This window comes from Myotis yumanensis, unplaced genomic scaffold, assembly GCF_028538775.1.
Source record: "Myotis yumanensis isolate MYYU_CA2020_CCGP unplaced genomic scaffold, mMyoYum1.0.hap1 SCAF_6, whole genome shotgun sequence".
NCBI classification, from domain to species: Eukaryota; Metazoa; Chordata; class Mammalia; order Chiroptera; family Vespertilionidae; genus Myotis; species Myotis yumanensis.
The window spans coordinates 8,441,808-8,465,686 of record NW_027223757.1 but is presented as its reverse complement, the minus strand read 5'-3'; the positions used below and the strand labels follow the sequence as shown (position 1 = coordinate 8,465,686).

Here is a 23,879-nt window from a genome sequence, read left to right as displayed (position 1 = left end):
AGGGAGAACCATTTGATGCTTCTGATCAAGGATAATGTTGACTGAAAATACCTTTTTAATTAAGCAATGACAGTCATTGGTGATATCAGAGAAGCTTTTGTGGGCCAACTAAGGTGGAAAACAGATTAGCATGGGTTGAGTTAGGCAGGAGAGGGGAAGAAACAGGATTCCTGGAGTGTAGACATCTCTGAGGATTTGAACTGCCAATGAGGAGCAGAATATAAGATGGAAGTTCGACAGTGATGTGGGATCGAGGGAGACCTTTTTGTGGGACAGACTTGCATGTGATAAAAGCCAATGGAAAAGCATTTGAGAAAGAGAGATTCAAAAACCAAGAGAGAAAAGAAAGAGGACTAATAGTAAAGTAATAGTAATAACAAAAATAGTATTTATTGAGTTCTCACCATATCTGGGACACTGTGGTAAGCCCTTTACATGTATTCTCACATTGAATTCTTAGAATAATGTTATGTAGTGGGTTTTCTGTAGGTTAAAGAGAGGGAAAAGGAGCCCTGGACATGGTTACTGACTTGGTCAGTGTCCTCCTACTAGTAAGTGATGGACTAACTTACCAACTGAAAGACTGAACTTCGCCGACACCCAGCTCACCACCCCAACTTGAATTTAGGTGTCCAGGCTGTATTTGAATACCTGCTTAAAGATTCTTTAAATTGTGTTTAAAATGCCACTTTGAAGCTCTCTGAAAGTTCTAAGTTTTATTTTGATAATAATTTTATCTAGTGGGCCTGGTCAGAAAAAAAAAGGCTTTATCTGCTGAGACTATCTAACCTTGTGAGTGTATGTAAAACATCATGCCCCAAAATATAAGCTGTGTGAACTTGCCACAGTCTTTTGCAGCAAGGGTTCAGAATCTGGAGAAGGGGCTGTGCATAAATGGATATACTAGATGAGAAATATAAATTTAGAAGGCATGGAGAAAGCCAGGCGAAGATCTCACCCTCTAGTGTCATGGCTCACTTAATCTCTGGACCCATCAGCTTTTTATTTACTGGAATACACATTTGCCCTTTAGCAAAGCAAACAGACATATCAAAGGTAAAGTTTGGTAAACAGTAAAAGATTATCAGTTTAGGGCAGCAGTTTTCAACCTATGGGTCGCAACCCCTTTGAGGGTCGAACGACCCTTTCACAGGGGTCACCTAAATACATCCTGCATATCAGATATTTACATTACGATTCATAACAGTAGCAAAATTACAGTTATGAAGTAGCAACGAAAATAATTTTATGGTTGGGGGTCACCACAACATGAGGAACTGTATTAAAGGGTCGCAGCATTAGGAAGGTTGAGAACCACTGGTTTAGGGGATTGCCTTCAGCCACCATTGTCTCAACAGAACCATCAGTGCATAGCTTTTAGCCCTTGCTAAAGCCCAAGGTCCACCAGCCTTCTGAAGGACTTCTTGCATAATTATGACCTGCTGGTCTTAGCCTCCAGCGTGAACTGAAGGTGATTTGCCCAAAGAACTCCTAAAGCACTTGGCTGAGGCAGAAATTAAGTCTAGGAGGTTTTTGGGGAATTTTTTGCATTTACAAAGGGACTGAAAAAGGATGATGGACTGAGGTAACAACATAGTAAGGCCAAGCAAGTGATATGAAAACATCCTCCAGACAGCTTCACTTGTATATTATGACTGACTACGTTTCTTGAAAAAAATATTAATTCTGTCCTCTTGCTTTTAATAGGACATAATGACTACATGTGTCCGGCTACCAACCAATGCACAATTGATAAAAACAGGAGGAAGAGCTGTCAGGCCTGCCGACTACGCAAGTGCTATGAAGTGGGCATGATGAAAGGTGGTAGGTACCTTCAACACAGGGTGCCCACTCCCAATGGATGTCTGTGTTTGCTACTCAGTGCTGGCTCTTTCTATTCCAGTAACCATGGGAGTTTAGTGTTTTCTCTTTTAATACGTTTTTTTTTTCCTATTCTTATTTTTCTTTGCAACAGAAGTATTTCTATAATACATTTTATTTAAAAAATAGGAAACAATTGGAACTGGAAATGCTGTGTTTTATAAAACCATTTTGTGTTTTATAGTTTAAATGTAAATAATTAATATTTTAAAGAAAGGTGTATGGGAGGTGGTGGTAGAAGGAAAGAAAGATTGCTCAGGGAGTTATTCTAGAGAGATTCTTCCCATACTGTTTATATCACTAATGCTAGAAAATTATATTGGAGAATAAACTTTCATAAACTGAGACTTGTAAATGTGAAAGCTAAATAGCTAATTTATAATCTTAACATGTGTTAGGGAATTTGAATTTCAATCAAAAGGCAGCTTTTTCCTTTAGAAGTTGAGTCATTCAGAGTTGGGAGCCTTGAAATGAGTACTGAGCACTGACCAAACACAAGGCCCTCAGGATCTGCACCTGTGCTTGTGTCTTTGTGGCTGTGGGTGTTGTGTATGTGTGGTTTTCTGTCCTCCTCCTGTCTCCAATCTTCCAGTGTTTTTATTTTTACAGGAATCCAGTGCTGATTGACCTTGCATTTTGGGAATCTAGTGTTAAAGAACAATGCTTCTAGTCTTGCATAGCCTTCAAAATACAAGGAAAGAACAGATAGGAAGTTCGTAATTAAAATAAAGTCATGGGTGCATTTAGTGTTTTAGGATGATACCAAAGGTGGCGGATGGATGATGGGCTCCCTGCTGATCACAATTGTGGGGGCGGGGAAACTTTCTGAAGGAGACAAGACTTGGGATGAGTTAAGGATAACAAAGCTGCAATGAAAAAGAATAGTGACTATGCAGATAGAGGGCAGCTAACCTTTAGCTCATTAATACTTGTATAAAGGAGGAAGGAGAACAAAAACCAAGGATGGAAATCAGGAAGAAAGTGTGCCTGATTGTTATGAAACTTACCACCAAAGATTCTTGAGTTCCATTGTCAGTAACCTGCCAGGTTGAGGTTGTGAATACAGCATTTGGAATCAGTTCTCTTGAGGGACAGATGAAATGTTGAAGTCACGTCTTGTGTGAGGTGTGACTTGATGTCTTGAATGTCTGAGAAAGCAGCTTGAATTTAAAGGGTAATTAATCCCAAGAATTTAACAGCCTCATTAAGAAAATGATACTTTGAGTCATAAATGGGTTAAACACTTAAGGAATTCATCTTTCTTTGTATGGCTGGAGAATTAGTCAGGCTTAATTAAACTCACAAATAAGCTTTTTAAGGTAACTTGATAAGTGACAGGAATATAACAGCTACTCATAAAAAGTTTAATTTGAAATAGTGGGGTCCAGGTTGAATATTCTTTGGTGCTATAGATAGATTAAGCCCAGTCTGGTCTATTCTCTCTGAAAGCTGAACTAATCAATGTGTGAATATGTCCAAAACATTTTTCTTTTAGGGTACCCATACATTGACCCCACTTCATAAAAAATACGTTTTTCCCAATTAATACCCTGATGCAGTCTGGCTGCATAAGTATAAATTATAAATACTCATTTTTAATTTAACAAAAATTTTAATATGTAAAGACATAATAAAAGTCTTCCCACTGTTTTTAAATAGGACTCTAGATAATTTAACTGCACAAAGCCAGTCTGTGTGTCTATACATATAATTGTATATGTATATTTATATCTGTAAAATATCTATCTGTTTTAGTTTACTACCAGTTTAGTCCACTTGGTCTATCATCTGGGAAGCTTAAACACAGAATTTAATTTTTTTCTAAACATCAATAAAAAAAAACTGAATCTCTACCCATGACATCAAATCTTTAGTTTCAGATAAAAGAAAAAACCACATACCTACCCCCAACTTAATGGCAAGGCTGAATAAATTCACTGAAGTGCCCTAAGGGTTTGTTAGAGTGCCTGATTTACTTACATGAAGACATTATTTTAATCTGTTAGGATGCCTACCAATGAGCCTTACTCTGACAGTCCCTTTTAATAGTGCAATTTATTTCATCCACACATCCCACAGCACTCTCAGTCTCTCAACCCTTCTCTACTTCTTTATTTTTCTATTGCATTTCCACCTTCTAAAACATTGTATCGCTAATTTTTAGATAATGTTTATAGTTTGATGCCTGTAAGCTCCAGATGGGAGTTTACACACAAATAAAACATGCTCCCACATTTTGTTCAGTGATGTACTGCAAGCCCTTAGATCAGTGCCTGCGTGTAATAGGCAGTCGATACCAGATGTGGCATGAACTAACAGAATGAATGAGCAAGAGTGAAAGTACACTGTAAGGGCTATGCTATGAATAGTAGGTTGAGAATCATGAGTCCTGTTTTTCCGAGTCAGGGAAAATACCTGCTTGGGAGTAAAAAGCTGTATAGCAGTTAGCTTTCACTGCATAACAGAGCCTCACCTCAAAACCTCAATGGTGTACAACAGTAGGGATATTATTCACAAGTCAGGGGATCGGCTAGGAGGCTGCTGAGCTTGGCGGGGCTCGCTCACATGTCTGAAGTCAGCTGGCTGGTTCGGCCAGAGCGGCTGGGATGACTCGGTTTGGCTTCTTATACCTCTCATCCAGCAGGCTAGTCCAGGCATGTTCCCGTGATAATGGCAGAGGCACCAGGAGAGCAAGCCCCAAATCACAAGCCCATTTCAATCAAGCCGTTGCTCACATTATTTGGTGATATGCAATGGGCCAAAATAGGACAAGTGGCTGAGTTCTCAGTCTGTGTGAGAGGGGGCTTCAGAGTTTTGGCAAAGGTTGGAAAATTTGGGCCATTTGTGTAATCTATCACAACCTGAAATACCCACTTTTCAGATTTTGGACTAAAAAGTGTACTAGTATAGACAGAGTACCATAGGCTCTTACGTATAGAAGGGACCTCTGGCTTCATTCACTCTTGTCCCTGTCAGTGTAGGAATCTTCTATGTAGCAATCCGACAGCTTTTGTTGGAGTGCTGAATACAAATATGTGTTTTTATTTTCATGCCTCTCTCATATATTGATGAGTGGACACAATAAGGCGGGAAAACCCAGGAGTAGATGTGGGCCAGTACTTCTGGAAAAGTACAGGCTGGCTTCAGATGTCCTGGATTTCACTGAGTTATCCAGATGTAGGTTTTGTGTATGCACGTGTATATTGCAATGGCTTACAAATGCAGATTAAAATACAACCAAATGTAAGGCTACTTAACGTTCACTGCATATACAAAATTAACCAATGGATATTGATAATCATGCTTTTATTTTTATTTGTTATAGCTAGAATACTGATTTAATCTTTTATGCTGAAGTAATTTGATTGCTTATGGAGAGGTCACTTTGGTTCTTGTCCACCTCTTCGTTTTTCAGCTCATTGTTCTTGTCCACTTACTTTTCCAAGAATGACCATGTCTCACATTGAATGAGGACAGTTTTTAAAGACCTGGCAAACATTTCAGAAAGGGTCTTTCTTGTTCCTATCATTTGCTTTTGCGAAAGTAAATTGCTCTTGAAATGAGGTAAGGACCATTTCTGTGGCTAGAACTTAAAAAAAAAAAAGGAGAACTTTGCCCTTGCCAATGAGGCTAAGTGGATAGGGCCTTGGGCTGAGGACTGAAGGGTCCCAGGTTCAGTTCCAGCCAAGGACACGCACCTTGGTTGCAGGCTCCATCCCTGGCCCTGGTCGGGGCATGTGCAGGAGGCAACCAATGGATGTGTCTCTCTCAAATCAATGTTTCTGTCTGTCTCTCCCCCTCCCTTCCACTCTCTAAAAGTCAATGGAAAAATATCCTCGATTGAAGATTAACACCAAGAACAAAAAAAGCAGAACTTTGATGGCAGTAATTGTATGAATGAATGGTGGCTTTTGAATCCTGTAAGCCTGAGACTTTATGAATTCTCATGTATTTAATTTTTGTTTCAATGATTGCGGTTGGGATAATAAATGGTGTCTAGAGCTGAAAAGAACTTAAAGGTCACCTCGTCCACCTCTTTGTTTTTCAGCTCATTGTTCTTGTCCAACTTCAGCAGCTAGTTCGCCGCTCAGACGAGAAGCCAAGACTCCTAACTCTTGGTTCAGTGCTCTTTTCATTGTACCGTGTGACCTAAGTGATTTAGATCATCACGAAAGATAGCAACATGCGCACATAACATATTCATATTGCATAGACCCAAATTATGACTTAGGAACAATTACTATGGACACAAAATATGACTATTTAACAAAAACATGAAGCAAAACACTTGGCTTAGTTACTCAGCAGAAGTACCAAAAAACATTTATATGGAAAGGTTGATGGATATTTTAAAAAGAATTGCTGAATATTTAACTGCTTTATATTGCTTAATATTTAATATAATTTAAAAAGGACATTTTTTTCCCCTCTTCAGGCCAAAGGTTTTCACTATCTTTAGATAATAATTCCAAAAATGTTGTAAAGCCTGTTTTCTTTTTTAATTGTTTAGACCAGTGGTCGGCAAACTCATTAGTCAACAGAGCCAAATATCAATAGTACAACAATTGAAATTTCTTTTGAGAGCCAAATTTTTTAAACTTAAACTATATAGGTAGGTACATTGTTATTAACTTAATTAGGGTACTCCTAAGGCTTAGGAAGAGCCACACTCAAGGGGCCAAAGAGCCGCATGTGGCACGAGAGCCGCAGTTTGCCGACCACAGCTTTAGACTATTCTGGTATTAAAAAAAGGTAACTTTGTCAAGTTGAAGGAATCCTGGCTAATGGTCAAGTGTATGAGTCTGACTCTTCCAAGGACCCTTGGGCAGAGGACTCAGTTACTGTGAACTCTCTTTTCACATTTGAAAAATATGGGTTTAGGATTCAGTGGTCTCAAAAGCATCTTTTAAATCTTAAATGTTATGTTTTTTTTTTTTTTTAAGAATTCAAACTTGTCTCATCAGAGTATTGTTTAAGGTTGATTTTTTTAAAAAAAATTACGTTTTATGATCTAAGTTCAGATTACTTATGGAAAGATCAGAATCTAAAGTTAAAGGTAGTTTCTGGATATAAGAAACAACCTCCGCAGTTATCATATTTATATTTCCAGCCAAATTTGTAGAGCAGCTAGCAACTGCAAACACCTGTTGGAATGGACAACTATAAATCTATTCTCTTCATTAATTAGCATGGAAAAGGAATTTTTTTTCTGAGGGGGAAGTGTCACAAAAAGGAGTTTGATGTTAATAGTGATATGAGCAGATGGCTATAATATCGTTATAAATTATTTAGCCATATAAAAGCAAGAATTCAAAAAAAAAGTTTGTTGAGATCTGACTTTGAGAAGATCACTAAGCTTTCTGTTATTAGAAATGTCATAGTTATGCCTAAGATTTGAGTCCCAGGAGCTGGGGAAACTTGCTGATTTCTGCATTGTGGCACAGAGAAAGAAAGAGGCTAAAAAGATAGTGTGAATTTGGACAGGTTCCTGATTCAATATCACAAAAGCCAGTCTGGTGATGTTTGCTTAAAAACTTATCCAACACCCTTGTGGCCAGACTTTTTGGAAATCACAGAAATATACTCCAGCGCTAAGAGAATTCCTAAGGTAAAGCAGGGAGTTAGTTATATGTTCTGGTTACACCTAGAGGCAACATGTGCTTTAGTTTAAGGCTGACTGAACAAATACAAATTTATGAGAAACACACAAAATTATCCTTTGGTGTTTAGATTTTTAAAAGCTTGCTTTGAAAGACCAGTTATTATTACATTTCTTCTGTATTAACATTTTAGCAGTGTTATTTAGAAAATTTTACGGAACCAATGCCAGGCCAAGTCCAAACTTCACCTCAATCATTTACAAATGACCTTTCTTGAGCATTTACCACGTGATGGTGTTGGAGAGACAGGTCACTGGCTGACCGCAAAGTGCAGGCTACCTAATGGTGGAAAGGAGACCATCCACTTAAAAAGATGACCAGGTCCCTTTGTTCCCTCGACAGACCTAGGGTTAGAGTTGGCCTTGTGGTTCCCGCTGCCTCAGCTCACCCACCTGTTTGAACCTTGCTGATATCAGGGCTCTCAGGGATGGAGCAAGCTCAAGTTCGCCAGCTGGCCCTTTGTACTTTGTGGTTTCAGCTTCTGGCTAGTTTCGTGAGGATGCATCTTGTTGACAAGTGAAGTCCTGCCCATCCTAGATTTATCTCCCTCTCTTTATGGCTCCCATCTCACAGAATACATACCTGTGTGAGAACACCAACTGCCTCACCAGGCTATTCTGAGAAGCAAAGGCATGAGTTATATTGGGATCATTACATATCGGTACACAGATGTTAGGTGCTATTATTCATATACGGTGGAGCATCGTGGTTGACTTTAGCTTTAGGACTCAGACCACCTGGGTTCAAATTTTAGCTCTGGCTAGAGATGCGTGTGTGTGACAAGACACTAAACCTCTCCAGATCCGTTTTGAATTTATCAGATGAGGGTAATAATAACACGTATAAACACCTACCTAATAAGAATTAATATATAGCTTTCAGTATTATACTTAGCTTGCAGTAAATCCTCCATAAAAGTTGGTTATAGCCGGAACTGGTTTGGCTCAGTGGATAGAGCGCTGGCCTGTGGACTCAAGGGTCCCAGGTTTGATTCTGGTCAAGGGCATGTACCTTGGTTGCGGGCACATCCCCAGTGGGGGGCATGCAGGAGGCGGCTGGTCGATGTTTCTCTCTCATCAATGTTTCTAACTCTCTATCCCTCTCCCTTCCTCTCTGTAGAAAATCAATAAAACATATTTTTTTAAAAAAGTTGGTTATAATGGGTAATAAAGAGTAGATTTATAAAATGTCTGATCGCTATGTTGTCCACCTGAACCTAATATAATATTATATGCCAACTGTAATTGAAAAATAAAACATTAAAAATAAGAGTACACTCAATTTTGGCCTTATGTACTTTATCTAATAAAGTTCAATTTCATTATAGTATTGTCACCATCACAATTGGTCCAGAATTATTAGGTAATTAGTTATGTTTTAAATTCAGTTTGGATAATCAGTTGTATATCAAATGTGGTACCTAGCCCTGAGGAACCTACAATTTAGCCTCCTGCTAACCTGGCATTGGAACTTCACCTTCTGAGCCACTTACTTCTTCAGCTTCTTTTTCCTAAGAAACCTTTGGCTGTCGCAGGCAGGTCTGCTCACTGACTACAGAACACAACTTATCACTTTATGTCATCTTCAACCTGAAGCTTCATTGTTCTGTTTACCAAAAGCCCGTGTCTTTTACTCAGACTCCCTGGGAGTCATCACCCTTTCCCCTGAATACTATGATATTCTCTTCTGGTGTTAATCAGAAAGGCAGGTGAGTCACTGTGGGAGCCTCTGTGTTCATCCAGCTCCTGAACTTTTTGAACACCGCCAGCTTGAGGACAAGCTGTGTGCATGGGTGTGTGGTCAATTCCAGCTCTGAGAGAGCAGTTTCTGCCATCTTGGCTCTTTTTTAACAATAAATTTAATTTTATTTATTTATTTTTATTTTTTTTAGAGAGAGAAGGAAGGGAGGAAGAGAAGCACTGATTTGTTGTTCCATTTTTTATACATTAACTGGTTGATTCTTGCTTGTGCCCCGACCAGGGATCGAACCTGAAACCTTGGTGTATTGGACGATGCTCTAACCAACTGAGTGACTTGGCCAGGGCTTATCTTGACTCTTGATTCCTGCCTGATCTTAGCTCCCTTGAAGGACAGACATAGCCTTCAAGTCTGTTCTCTGCCTCACTTCCACTTCTAATCTTTGGCATGTCCCCGTCTATATGAAGTTTTGATTTTTGACGTTTAGTAGGCTATTTATCTGATTGCTCATTTTCTCATTGCTAGAATCTTAATTGACTTTGCTGTCACCTACCCATAGCTATACCAACCACTTAGCTCTGGCCTCTATTCTGTCACCAGGTCCCATCCCCAGCATGGCCTCTTGAGTGGTAGAGTGCCCATGCCTGGTTGTGCTGTTCCACCAGCCTGCGGGGAACGGCCTGGTGTTGCATTTAATGTGTCTTTGTTTACTAAACACTTAAATAAATGAAGTGAAGGATTTAGCTATGTGCCAGATAGAGTTTAGTCAAACTAGTAGCTTAGCATTGTATTTCAAAAATCCATTTATCTCATATCTATCCAATTAGATAATCCAAATGAAAATAAATGATTAAACTAGACACCATATTTTAAAAATCATAAGAAATCTAATTATTCTTTCTCCTCCAGTCATGTAACTTCCCTCCAGGAGTGAGTCATGTGTAAAATAGTTCAATACCATTACTTTTTTATAGTGAATTTTGAAAAGTGCGTGTGTGTTTAATTATAAAACATTCCTAAAGGGCAGATTTTAGGGAAAGAAAAGATATTGAGAACTATGAGATATTTCAGAAATGTTCTATGTTGGTGGTAAAACAAGCAGAGAAGAATAAACCCAATCAACTCTATATGACAGAGTTTACTTAGTCAATTGAGGAAATTAAAAGCATAAGCTTTTTTATAAACAGATAACTGTTTTAAAGACAGTGTATTAGTAAATGTTAATTTTGACTTAGGAGAGAAAATAATTTAAAATCCTACAATGGAAATGAAAAATACATAATTACCATTAAAAATAAACTGATAGTGAATTTTATCTAGGACTCATGAAACATTTTTAATACTTAATGAAAATGAACTAGTCAAATGTACTGGATTAAACAAATTCCTTTAGGAGACACGAAGAACAGCTTTGAATTTTTATGTCCCAATACTATTGCAACAGAATGTTAGCAAGAAAAATGTACAGAAAGGTTTTTTTCTTATTGATTTTTCAGAATTCTTTATATCTTCTAATTTTAATTTATGTATTTTAAATAGATTAATCTAGTATATAGCTTGTCTTTGCTTTGCTTATGATATCCTGTGTTTCATGGAAAAATCTTAATTTTGGGAATTTATCCTACTTTTTCTTTTTCTTCTTCTTTTTTTTAAAAAATGTATTTTATTGATTTCTTACAGAGAGGAAGAGAGAGGGATAGAGAGTTAGAAACATTGATGAGAGAGAAACATCAATCAGCTGCCTCCTGCACATTCCCTAATGGGTATGTGTCCACAACCAAGGTACATGCCCTTGACCGGAATCAAACCTGGGACCACCTGGGACCCTTGAGTCCGCAGGCCGATGCTCTACCCACTGAGCCAAACCGGTTAGGGCCCTACTTTTTCTTTATCAGAACTCATTTGTGCTGAGTTCTGTTTCGTAATCCTTCCCTGCTTGGACACCACAAAGTAATTTATTTACATTCTGTTTTAAAAGTCTTACAGCTTTCCTTTTTCACATTTTATTACTGATTCCAGCTGAAAGGGGATTTTGGGTATGACATGAGGTATGAATATAATTTTATGTTTCCATTGGCATAAACAAAGTGTCCCAGAGCCATTAATTGAATGATGCAGTCTCCCCCCACAATGATCTGTAATGCTACCTCTATTAGACATGAGGTTCCTCTATATGAGTGAATTTGATTCTGAGCTCTCTTGGCTGTTTCTTTCCTCTATGGGTTAATGCCTTCACTAATACCACAGTTTTAATTTTCATAACTTGGTAATTTCTTTGACTTTATAATCCTTCTTAAAAGGGAATTTGTTCTTCTTCAAAATTGTTTGGCTATTTATTGCTATTTTTGCTTCCAAGGAATTTTTAAATCAATTTTTAATGAAATTTCATTGAATTTATAAATTAATTTAGGAAGGATTGACATCATTATGATAGCCTTCCTGCCCATTAACCTTATGGAACTTGTCATTTATTTTAAGTCTTTTTAAATGACTTTCAGTAACATTTTCCATTTTCTCTAAAAGGTCTTGCATATTTAAAAATTATTCATAGTTATCTCATTTTACTGATATTTAAAAGACATATCTTTTAAATATTAGATGATCTGATTGTTTCAGATGTCATATATTTTTTAAAACTTACAACTTTGGGATTACAATGCCTACTGATTTAATATTTTCTAATGTCATTAAGTATCCTTTAAAACATGATTTTTAGAGTAGCTACATTAATATTCCAGTAAGGACAAATCATAATCTATTTAATTATTTCCATAGTTATTGGTATTTACATTCATCCTTTCTTTTTTAATGGCTAGTGTATTTACTTTCTATGTGTAATATAGATTTTTTTATGCTTCAGGAAAATAAAATAATCTTAAATGTATTTCTCTTTTAAATCTATAACCCTGAATGAGTTCATCAACGTGCCATTCTGTTAGCGATCAGCCCTCACTATCATTATTTACCCCCAACAGGGTATCTCTCTTGTTAGCTCTGAAGTATTTACATTGTTTCTGATTTTCAAAATTTTAAACAAGACTATGAGTGACTTTCTCACTAAATCTTTGCAAATGATAATTATTTATTTAGCATTTACTCCTAGAACTTGAATTACTGAATCAAAAGATAAGCATTTTTTTCTATGACTTTTGATATACATTGTCAAAATCAATCCCATGGTGGTTGGCTTGGTTCAGATATCATTATATATATAAAAGAACACTCTGCAAATATTATAAATTATGGTATATATACATATATATTATACAGATTACAAATAGTACTTAAGCACTTTAATTTATATAGACTTTAGCCATAAAGAAGAGAGTGAATAAATGAATGAATGAATGAATGATTCTGGCAGGATAGGCAACAGAGGGGTACCAGCAGTTAGCACTGGGTAAGGCAATTATAGATAGTTTTTATTTTCTGCTTTTTTTTCTTCTCTGTATTTTCTGTTTTCAACATGTACATGAATTACTTATGAATACAATTAAAACCCAACTTAGATATTATTTAAAAAAAATATATATTTTTATTGATTTCAGAGAGGAAGAGAGAGGGAGAGAGAGATAGAAACGTCAATGATGAGAGAGAATCATTGATCAGCTGCCTCCTGCATGCCCCCTACTGGGGATCGAGCCTGCAACATGGGCTTGTGCCCTTGACCGGAATCGAACCAAGAACCCTTTAGTTCTCAGGCTGATGGCAAACCAGTTAGGGCCCAACTTTGATATTCTTATATAAGTTTAGAGTCTCCTTCATTTCTTTCATTTTTAGGAAACTTCCTTTATGGCAGTGGTTCTCAACCTTCTGGCCCTTTAAATACAGTTCCTCATGTTGTGACCCAACCATAAAATTATTTTCGTTGCTACTTCATAACTGTAATGTTGCTACTGTTACGAATCGTAATGTAAATATTTGATATGCAGGATGGTCTTAGGCGACCCCTGTGAAAGGGTCGTTCGACCGCCAAAGGGGTCGCGACTCACAGGTTGAGAACCGTTGCTTTATGGTAATTATTTTTCTTTTTATATGTTTCTTCCTGTCTTTTAGAAGTGAGATTGACCAACTACCTTGCAATGCAACTGTGTACATTGTTATCATTGTACTTACCTGATAAATTTCACAACTGGTAATTAGTTTATTCCTCATTTGGTACTTAACTATATTTTAGGTGAACTCAGAAATATTATGGGAGTGAGCTTATTTAATATTAACATCATAATGTTGGAATATCATTATTAAATGACAGATTTCTTAGGAATGAAAATGCTTGTTTTTTATATATGTGCTTTTTGATGATGGGAGGTAGCCTCCATTGCAAATGGCAAGAATACACGAAAGCCACTAACTGTGTCCTCTTTCCCCTCCATGTTTAAAACCGACGCCCAGAAGGTCAGTGTGATTCACTCAGGAGGTACTTCATGAAGCTGTAGGGAAAAAGTTAACTTTTTAAAAAATCCCTATCAGAATGCTTTCAATCCCTCTTGAAGGTCAGTGGGGGTAAATAGGGAACAAAGATTTCACAAACAATGAAAGCTTCCCAAACAATTGAGAAAAAATTGTTCTGAAACAATGAATTATGTCCCATTCTTTTATTTGAATGTGTTTTCTTAAGGTAATGACTGACAAAGAGTCTGATGATTTTATGTTTAAAGTAGTTTTTTTTTTTTTCTCAGCAAGACATCCCACGACCATCAGGTTTCTTTTCAGAAGGCTTTTGTAACTGATCCACGGTCACCCATTCTGATTGCTTGCTCCACATCCACCCGAGTACACACTGTTCCCCCCAAAATTGCAAAGTTGAAATATTTTTTTATTTGGGCAACTTCTGCAATCAAGGTAATTCATCCTATCTTCAGAGAACACAATGGAAAAAGGCAGCCTAATCTCTGTGACCTTAAACTTCCCCTGAAACTTAGACACGGGTTAGCACAGCTGGTGAGAGCTTGGTGCTAATGACACCAAGGTCATGGGTTCTCTCCCATTACAAGGCCGTGAAACTCAAAGGAAAAACCCCACGGCTTTGGCACAGGCTCCCTGGGACATCTGCTAGCCATTCAGGTGAATCATATGATCACTTAGGGCAGTGGTTCTCAACCTTCCTCATGCCTCGACCCTTTAATACAGTTCCTCATGTTGTGGAGACCCCCAATTTCATTGTTACAAATTGAACATAATTAAAGCATAGTGATTAATCACAAAAACAATATGTAATTATATATGTGTTTTCCGATGGTCTTAGGCGACCCCTGTGAAAGGGTCATTCGACCCCCAAAGGGGTCGAGACCCATAGGTTGAGAACCGCTGACTTAGGGAGTCTCCAACTTGAGCTGGTTGTGGGATCAAGGAAGAGGGTCAACTGAAGATGGGAGATAGACCCTGAAACACCCAAGACCAGACGCAGTGGAAGACAAGGAAATTTAAACGGGTTTCAGGAAGTGGGTGTCAATTCAAGACAGTGCATTGGAGGGGTGTAGGGAGGAAGACTGGGTTCAGCTACCAGGAGGGTTTTTAGATGGAGTCACTGCATGAGCCAGTGTCAGGATATCAGCCTATAAGGCTTTTCTTTACGGTATTTTCAATAACCGTAGTAGCCAGTTCACTTGCTATGGGTTTCCTACTTCTTTCTTATACTTGGTAAGTTTTCGCCTCCCTGCTTTGCCTGTATATTTCCGATGTTTCACTCTCCTATATGTGTATAGCTCCCTCTGGCAGGCTCTGAAAATCCACCAGAGGCCTCAGCACTGTGCGGTCTCCCTTGGTCACCTGCTCCGATTCTGGCAGGGCCTCCTTCCCCACTCACGGCTGCCTCCACGAATGAAGTAAAATGAATACGGGGGCTAGAAACCAGTCCTGGGAACATCTCTCCTCAGGCTCATTTATTGTTCTGATTTAGGGAGAGCAATACTGCTTGCATTGCTCCTCCTCAAATAAATTAGGTTAGACTCCCTGGGGTGCATCCCAGGGTTGTTTCCAAATGCCCTAGCTGATTCTAATGTGCACCCAGAGTTGAGTCCTGCCCCGATCGCTGCTCCCTGTCATCCCTGAGCACTGTTACACATCATCCGATGTTACTTAGTCATTGCACATTAGTCTACTGCATGGCCCAATAGGTAGCCACTAGCCACTGTGGCCATTTAAACTTGAATTAAAATTAAATAATATTATAACTACAACTCCTCAGTTGCTCCAGCCACATCCCACCAGGGGTTAGTAGCTAACATATTGGACAGCCCAGCTAGGGAACATTTCCATCACCAGAGAATTCTACTGAGCCCTGTTAACAATCAGGAAACATCACATTGGAGTGGCAAATCCATAGCATTCTGTGTGGTTGGTAGATGCTACACTGAATCCCCTGTAACATTGGAAAATTCCTTTATGAATCCCTTAATTTTTAAATTCAGTTGAAATGAGTTTTGGTTAAATTCAGTGGACTGATTTAATTTTATATGATCTGCTCAGCTTACCTGTGTTTAAGCTATCTCCCTTGTTAGAGTGTTAAGTGTCTCACTCAATCCATAGTGTTTTGTTGTGTGAGCCACTTAAAAACAATGTAATCATAGAGATTATCCCCTCTGAAATCTATATTGTTTTATGGAAGAGGTGAACAGCTGGTGAAAATAGTCCCAAGGTTTCTAATCCCACAAAGGAAAACAGGGTGTCAGTCACTGCCTTGCACCATGACATTTGTGAAATCCAGGTAGGGACAGATCCCATGTGCTAATAACACGTCCATATAAACGTCCTTGCAGAGCCTTATGAGAACAGGGACATTAGGAGTGGGAGAAGATTGACCTTAATGTCATTTCCACTTACTAAAAAGCTATAAGTGGCCATTTTACTAGCTGAGTATGTATATATATAAAAGCTTAAGTGACTGTTTGACCGTCTGACTGTCTGACCAGTAGCTATGATGCACACTGACCACCAAGGGGCAGACACTCAACTCAGGAGCTGCTGAGCTGTGGTGACTTGGTAGCTGCAGTTCTCAGGTGACGAACCTGGAGCCAGAGAGAAGGGAGCCCAATTCCAGGGTGTGTCACCTGAGGACCGCCCTCTTGTGATCCAGGACCCCTTGGGGGATATCAGAGAGCCGGTTTCCGCCCGATCCCCACAGGCCAGGCTGAGGGACCACACCGGTCTCCACCAGTGCCACTGGGCCTCTAGTTTACTGATAAAAAGCTAAAAGTAGCCATTTAACTAGCTGAGTATTTACTGACTTTTGGTGAGAATCACGTTCTCAAATAACTTGTAATCTTACTCATTATACTCTGCCTCTATGCACACAATGGTGTGGATTTTCACCGGTACCTAGTATTTCACTTCACATGCTCTCCTGCTATTCTGAATAGTTTTATTAAGTCCTGCCCCCACATGTAAACAGAATCCATCAGTCCATTAATGGGACTCATTATGCTCATTTGTTTTTGCCAAGAACTACTGAAAATGATCCCAAATGACTATGTAATTATAATTAAGATTTCATAGATGCATACACTTTATTTTTAACATGTTCAGTCTGTTAAGTTTCACCTATTTCAAATAATGGCAATTACAGCTACAAAGAAGAATTATTAAGATAACTAATATCTTTGGCATAGAAGCTAGTTATTGTATTTAATAATTATAATGATTAATTCATAATATAGAGATAGTAACTCTAGGAAGCTTATTCTATTAGAATTCCTAAGAGGATTAAATAGAACAACTTATTCTGATAAGACCTGGTAACCAAAATGATCTTTTTTTCCCCCTTTCATTTTAGTCCATATATCTTTAGTTTTAATTATGTTCTCCCAAATATGGCTGTGATATTTCAGTTTTTGTGAAATTGTAATATTATGAAATAGAATAACATATATTAGATCTTTTTTTTAACTTACTAAACCTTAAATGATACGTCTCACTAAATTACCAGAACATTCTTTTAGCAATGGGGTCCTTAGTTCAAAAATGATTCCTTTAAAAAGTTGTGACAATCTTATAATTTTCAAAGTAGCATTTTTAACCCCCATGCCCCATCATTTTTCTTGTTTCCATTTAGGACCTTTCATCAAACTTAAATTTTTCTTTCCTCTACTACATGTTGTCTTCATGTTCTTTCTCCCTGAAAAATAAAACCTTGAGTTTCAGCAGCTCTGTGTTCTATTCATTCACTTTAAAATCATGGGGAAAATAATTGTCATTCCCTTACCCCTGTCTCCAATTCTCTCATCGTTTTCAGTGGGCCAATTTTCTTCTTTTTCTCCTGTCTACTGTAAGGCACTTTTTACTCTGCTCCATTCCCTGCAATTTAGGGTTTACAATTTCTTTGAGCTTCTCAAGTTACCCTTTGTACTCGTGTCTACTTTTTCATTAAAAGAAGACTTCAGTCTTCTTTTGACTTTGCCATCTATATATTGCCATATTTGAAACCTATCTGCCTATTGAGTAAAACGAACCATCCATTCTGCTTAATGATGCCAAATGCGTGACTTCTGAATGAGTTAAGAATCGTCATGTGCAGTGAAAGAATTTGCTAACATGTTCAGGTTACTGTGTTATGTACAATGAAGCTGATGTGAAATCGCTCATAATGAACATAATATCAAGAAATAATGACAGAGGCTGTAACTGCCCTGGTGAGGCTCAGACGGCCCTGGTGAGGTTGAGACTACTCCAGTGAGGTTGGGACAGATAAAGGGGACCAGTATAGACTGATGAACAGGGGTAGATACAGAGGTAGAGCAACATTGAACAGACTGTCAAACTACAGTGGGAAGCCTGGGGAGGGTTTGGGGGGGATTAAGAGATCAACCGAAGGACTTATATGCATGCATATAAGATTAACCAATGGACACAAGACACGGGGCGGGGCGGTGGGTAGGGGCCGGGGGAATGTCAAGGGGGGGGGGGGGGAAGTAGACATATGTAATACTCTTTGTAATACTTTAAGAAATAAAAATTATTTAAAATAAATAAATACATAAATAAATAAATTAAAAAAAAATAATGACAGGATCCTGCATATCCTGTGCCCTGGGTCAACAAGCCCATAAGGCAAATCACCATTTTATTAGAAATGTGACAAATCACATGAGTAGTGGGGATAGTATAGCAGGGGAAAGGGCATGGGCGTTGGGATTAGCAGTGTTGAGTTCTAATTTCTGTCAGTCCCCAATTGTGTGCCTCGGAGCTAAGCCACGTTATCTCCTCCGGCCTTTCATTTATAAAATGCAATTTAATATCTCAGATGTTTCAGTGAAATGATGTGCAAACCATTCTCCACATTATACAGGACAACAGGCCTCCACAGAGATACTGCTCTGCCTTCTGCTTTGCCTTCAGGACAGGACAGGTGAACTTCGGCCTACATATGGCCATTTCAACAAGAGAACACTTTCCTCTTTCGGGGGGGGCGGGGGTGATGGGTATTTATTTTTAAAAACTTCATTAGAGACCGACTGAAGTGGCTCAGTGGTTGAGCATCAACCTATGGACCAGGAGGCCACGGTTCGATTCCCAGTCAGGGCACATGCCTGGGTTGTGGGCTTGATCCCCAGCATGGAGCATGCAGGAGACAGCTGATCAATGATTCTTTCTCATCATTGATGTTTCTCTCTCTCTCCCTCTCCCTTCCTCTTTGAAATTGGTAAAATATACATTAAAAAAAAACCCACAAAAATATTTATTATTGCTGTCCCTTCCCCCCCTTTGCCCACCTCCTCCAGGCCCCCAACCCCCTTCCTCTCACCATCACCACACTGTTGACTGTGTCTGTGTGTCATGCATATATGTTCTTTGCCTAATCCCTTCACTTTCTTCCAGCCCCCACTCTTCCCTCCCCTCTGACAGCTGTCAGTCTGTTCTATGTATCTAAGCCTCTGTTTCTCTTTTGTTTGTCAGTTCATTTTTTTTATTATTATTGCATAAATAATGCAATAATACTCAGGTAGCTAGCTAAGCTTGCCTTCACATCATCTACTAATGAAAACCTCAGTATCATCTCTAAGGAACATATTGGATTGAGTATCCCATCGAATAAACTCTCAACTAAATATTCTTTCTAGTTTTTATAAGATTTCTAATTCAGTTACAAAGCAAGTCCATCCCCTTGCTTGTAATGACTTCTATCCTTTCCTCATCAGGCGTTTCAGGCAGTTTTTATGAACATCATGATTACACAAGCCTTTTTCTGAAGGCTGGAGGCCTGAGAAACTGGGGAATCCCTATGAATAAACCTAAAAACCCAGGTGTTCAGCTCTCCTAGCTTCTTTCTGAATTGGATCAAAGCCCTGCCCATTGAAACAGGATATTTTCAGATTGTTTGTTGGAGACCTATCATCACAATAACAATATGCTTTATAGACCATCACCATTTCCAAAAATGTAATCATATTGAAAGAGATAGACACCTATCAATTGTCAAGAATCTTATTTATTTTTTTAAAAATATATTTTTATTGATTTCAAAGAGGAAGGGAGAGGAGAGAGAGATAGAAACATCAGTGATGAGGGAGAATCATTGATCGGCTGCCTCCTGCACACCCCACACTGGGAATGGAACCTGCAACCAGGGCATGTCTCCTGATCGGGAATCGAACTGTGACCTCCTGGTTCATAGGTCAATGCTCAACCACTGAGCCACTGCGGCCAGGGAATTGTCAAGAATTTAAAAAAATAATCAGGTTGGTATGTATGTGGCACTGGCCTTTGTGAAAAGGGGCAAAAGCCTGCCTGTGTTCTCCCCATAAAGGAAAGCAAGCTCTGGGGAACTGTAATTAAAGTCTAAGAAGTTTTCCTGAAATTATAGCAATAGGAGTACTTTTTTTCCTTTTGGGCTGCAGTCTTCATTCTGATTCTCAATCCTTTATCCTAACTTCTGACATCGACTAAACATGAACAGAATGAATGGCTTTTAAAAATGGATGCAGGTGCAATAAGTGCAAGGCCAGGAAGGTGCATCATCGTCTTTTCTTTTCTGTGTCGATGAGGTTTTTTTTTCTTAATCCCTTCACCTTTTTCCCTCCAACCCCTCTCCCCTCTGACTGTTAGTCTGTTCTCTGTGAATTTGAGTCCATTTCTACTTTGTTTGTTAGTTTATTTTCATTAGATTCCACATATAAAATGAAATCATATGATATGGTACTTTCTATGACTAGCTTATTTAAGTTAGTATTTAACTTAGCATAATACTCTCTAGGTCCCTCCATGCTGTCACCAAAGGGAAGATTTTCCCTTTCTTCCTTCCTTTCTTTCTTTCTTTCTTTCTTTCTTTCTTTCTTTCTTTCTTTCTTTCTTTCTTTCTTTCTTTCTTTCTTTCTTTCTTTCTTTCTTCCTTCCTTCCTTCCTTCCTTCCTTCCTTCCTTCCTTCCTTCCTTCCTTCCTCCCTCCCTCCCTCCCTCCCTCCCTCCCTCCCTCCCTTTCTTTCTTTCTTTCTTTCTTTCTTTCTTTCTTTCTTTCTTTCTTTCTTTCTTTCTTTCTTTCTTTCTGAAGGTACTAGGACTTCAAAAAGATCAATTGATGACATGGACCTCGTTCTGTAAATGTAACTCATGATTGGACTGTTAGCTCTGCCTGATACATTGCTAAGTCTTGAACTGTTTTCACAGATTTTTAAAAGGCTACCCATGCAGCTCACTCAGGTTTGAGAGTGTTCTGGCCACTTACTTTGGAGATTCTTCTGCTCCCCTATGTTAGCGATCACTGACATCAACTTTTGTATTTTGACCCCAGGCTTCTTTCTTTCTCTGTCTCGCTCTTTCCCTCTCTCCAGCAGTAAAATCTAGGTTTTTATAGGAAACCAGTAGCTAGGTCAGCTTGCTAAGTGTCTGCCCACTGAAGGACTTGTGCTCTGGAGCAGCATAAACTTAGCATTTGACATTTGATAACCCGGCTTGCTTAAGATATTTGCAATACAATTTCAACTCCAGCAACTGTAAGCGGAGGACCCAGTGGGTACTTGGTGAAGTCAACAGATGTGGACAGGCCGCCTGCATCGAGAGGCATTAATTTTTTTTTTAAGTTGATAAGAACTTGTAAGACTGAGTAATGGAATTCAAATGAGATGGGGCGAGAGATCTGATATTCAGGAATAAATCACAGTATAATATAGCTGCTACTTTGTTTGGATTGAAGGAGGAGTTGCTAACACTGAAATATAGTCAGAGGAAAGGAAAATGGAGATTCTGTAGAGAGGCTGGCCCTGGGATAATGCTGCTGCCCTCAGTTGAGTGCTGTCTTCTTTGAAAGGTGCTGATTCAATTCACTTAATAAAGCATTTGTTGATCATTACTTCAGAAAGTGAATTTATTTACAAGGCATATAGCATTAAGTCTAGGGGGAAATACAAAGAACTAGGCATAGCTCTTATCATTGAGAAATGAAATTGAGGCATGTTTCAGAGAGGAATTTTCTGGATCAGGGCAACAGGGAACTCCTTAGGTGTAGCATGGTGAGATAGAATTGGTCCTGATGTATCAGTGATAAGAATGAGCTATTTCCTTTTGCTGAGCTCTCTTAAAATAGGGTGGTCAAACTTTGTCATCATTGAGGCTTTTGATAATTCTTAATTTCGTCATTCTCTAGTCTTAGAACTTGTTCAGAGTGATATTTTATGAAAGGAGCTCCAGTGATTTGTACTAGCCACCAGGATAAATTCATCATGTAACATGTATTTATTGAGCCCCTAATTGGCCCAGCACTGGGTTTGGGGGTTATAGGGCAGATTCAGAGGTCTCTCATATAGTTAAGGTGGCAAAGTTCAAAAAGGAGAGTCTATAAAAAGGAATACCCCCTTGTAAGCCCTGAGAAACATGACAGGCACCCACTTGAGGATTTGCTAAAACTCCTGCTGGGATGAACTTGCTTGTGACCCAATTTTGGGACTGTTGGATAATGACTGTCCCACTGGCAGGCACTTCTGTCCAAGAGAATGTAATTGGGTGTTGGTGACTCAAGCAAGGGTGGGAGGACTCATCCGTATCCACATCAGAGACAACAGGCACTTTATTTATCTCCAACTCTGCACCGAGCAGCATGCAACAAAGAAAAGACCCCTGGGGAGGCGGGGAGACCAACTGTTTCTTTTACAGGCCAGAGAAAGAAACCGATGAATCTGAGTTGCAGAGCTGCTAAGGAATGGAGAAAAAAAAGAGAGAGAGAGAGTCCCAGGCTGCACCCTGGTGTCTTATTTATTCCTTTGACTACAGAATGCCTGCCAGCAGGAGACTCATCACTAAGATATTACAGGGGAATTGAGCCAGGCAAGAAAAATAAGGATTGCTTTTCTCTTCACCCTATAAATTTTGTTATTAATAAATGAGATCCTCATGGAACAGACTGCCGTAGCTGTCTCCAGAAGCAAGGTTTTATTAGCATTTTTATTAAAATGGACAGTAGTTTTAAGAGTGAATGTTATACTTTTAAGTCAAAAAGTATGTTATTGAGAACACATGTGGGTTGTGACTTACCCTCTTACTTGATTTGGACCTTGGCTCTTGGCTTTTTGTTGCTGGGATAAGGCAGCCTGATTGGACATGTAGCTAAAGGCGTGGTAATCTGTGATCGATTTCCCCTCCCTGACTAGACTTCTGGGAAAATTACAAAACACTGTGCTGTTACAGGAAGGCTATCTCTTTGGTTGCTTTAGCTTCCACAAGGGACATTAAAAAACAAATAAACAGTAGAGCAACAAGTCAGAATAGAAACAATGCAGTCCCTTTTAAAATTAAATTTGAGACAAATATCATTAAAATCCTATATAATAAAAGCCTGATATGCTAAGTGTCTGACCGTTCATTCGACTGTTTAACCAGTTACTATTAGGTGCACTGACCACCAGGGGGAAGATGCTCTGACCGATAGGTTAGCTTGCTGCTGGGGTCTGGCCCATCGGGACTGGGCAAGATGGGCCAGACATGCCCTGGAGCCCTCCCTCGGTCCCTTCCCGCTCCCAATCATGCATCGCTGGGGCCCCTTGGTCTGGCCTGCACCCTCTTACAATCCAGGACCCCTCGGGGAATGTCCGCAGGCCAGGCCAAGGGACCCTACCAGTGCACAAATCTGTGCACTAGGCTTCTAGTAAATTATAAATTTCCAATGTGATTTGGCGAAGAGAGAGATTAATATGGTCTATGCACTTGCTTTGCAGAAGAATTAATCTAAAAACCAGTAACTTTTATGGGTCTTGTTTTCCTGATAATAAAATACATGCTAACTGCAGAGAAGAATCGTTATGTTATTTTGCAGTTGTGTTTTTCGAGTGCTTTTTGGTCAGACAGCATCAGCTCAACAGGGCAGATGGAGACTTGGGTTGTTGTGATCATGTAGGCACATGTTCTATGATGGAACATGCATGACCAGGCAGGGCTGACAGCATTTTAATTGAGTTTTCTTCAGTTGTGCTGCTGCAACTGTTCTCTTCCATCATTGCAACTGTTCTCTTCCATCATTCTCCATTGTCACAGCAAATGAGAACTTAGCTCTGGGGCCTGAGATGAAGGAGAGCCCTAACTGGGCTTGCATAACGTGATTGGCCACAATGGTGGGCCTTAGTATGACTGGAGTTGACTATTAAAAACTGTTTCTGGTCCAGTCAGTGGTTGAGCATTGGCCCATGAACCATGAGGTTTCAGTTCAATTCCCAGGCAG

At 39.0% G+C, this 23,879-nt stretch overlaps 1 protein-coding gene across 3 annotated transcripts in view; it reads left to right on the top strand.

The window, feature by feature from the left end:
* Positions 1-23,879, top strand: part of ESR1 (estrogen receptor 1) — a 204,852-nt gene that overhangs the window by 61,407 nt on the left and 119,566 nt on the right. For 2 of the 3 annotated variants that reach the window (XM_070417451.1, XM_070417452.1), the window contains exon 3: positions 1,708-1,824. In XM_070417451.1, the coding sequence (XP_070273552.1) occupies positions 1,708-1,824 (117 nt within the window). The remainder of the gene's footprint in view (positions 1-1,707; positions 1,825-23,879) is intronic. The other variant, XM_070417453.1, reaches the window with a different exon arrangement.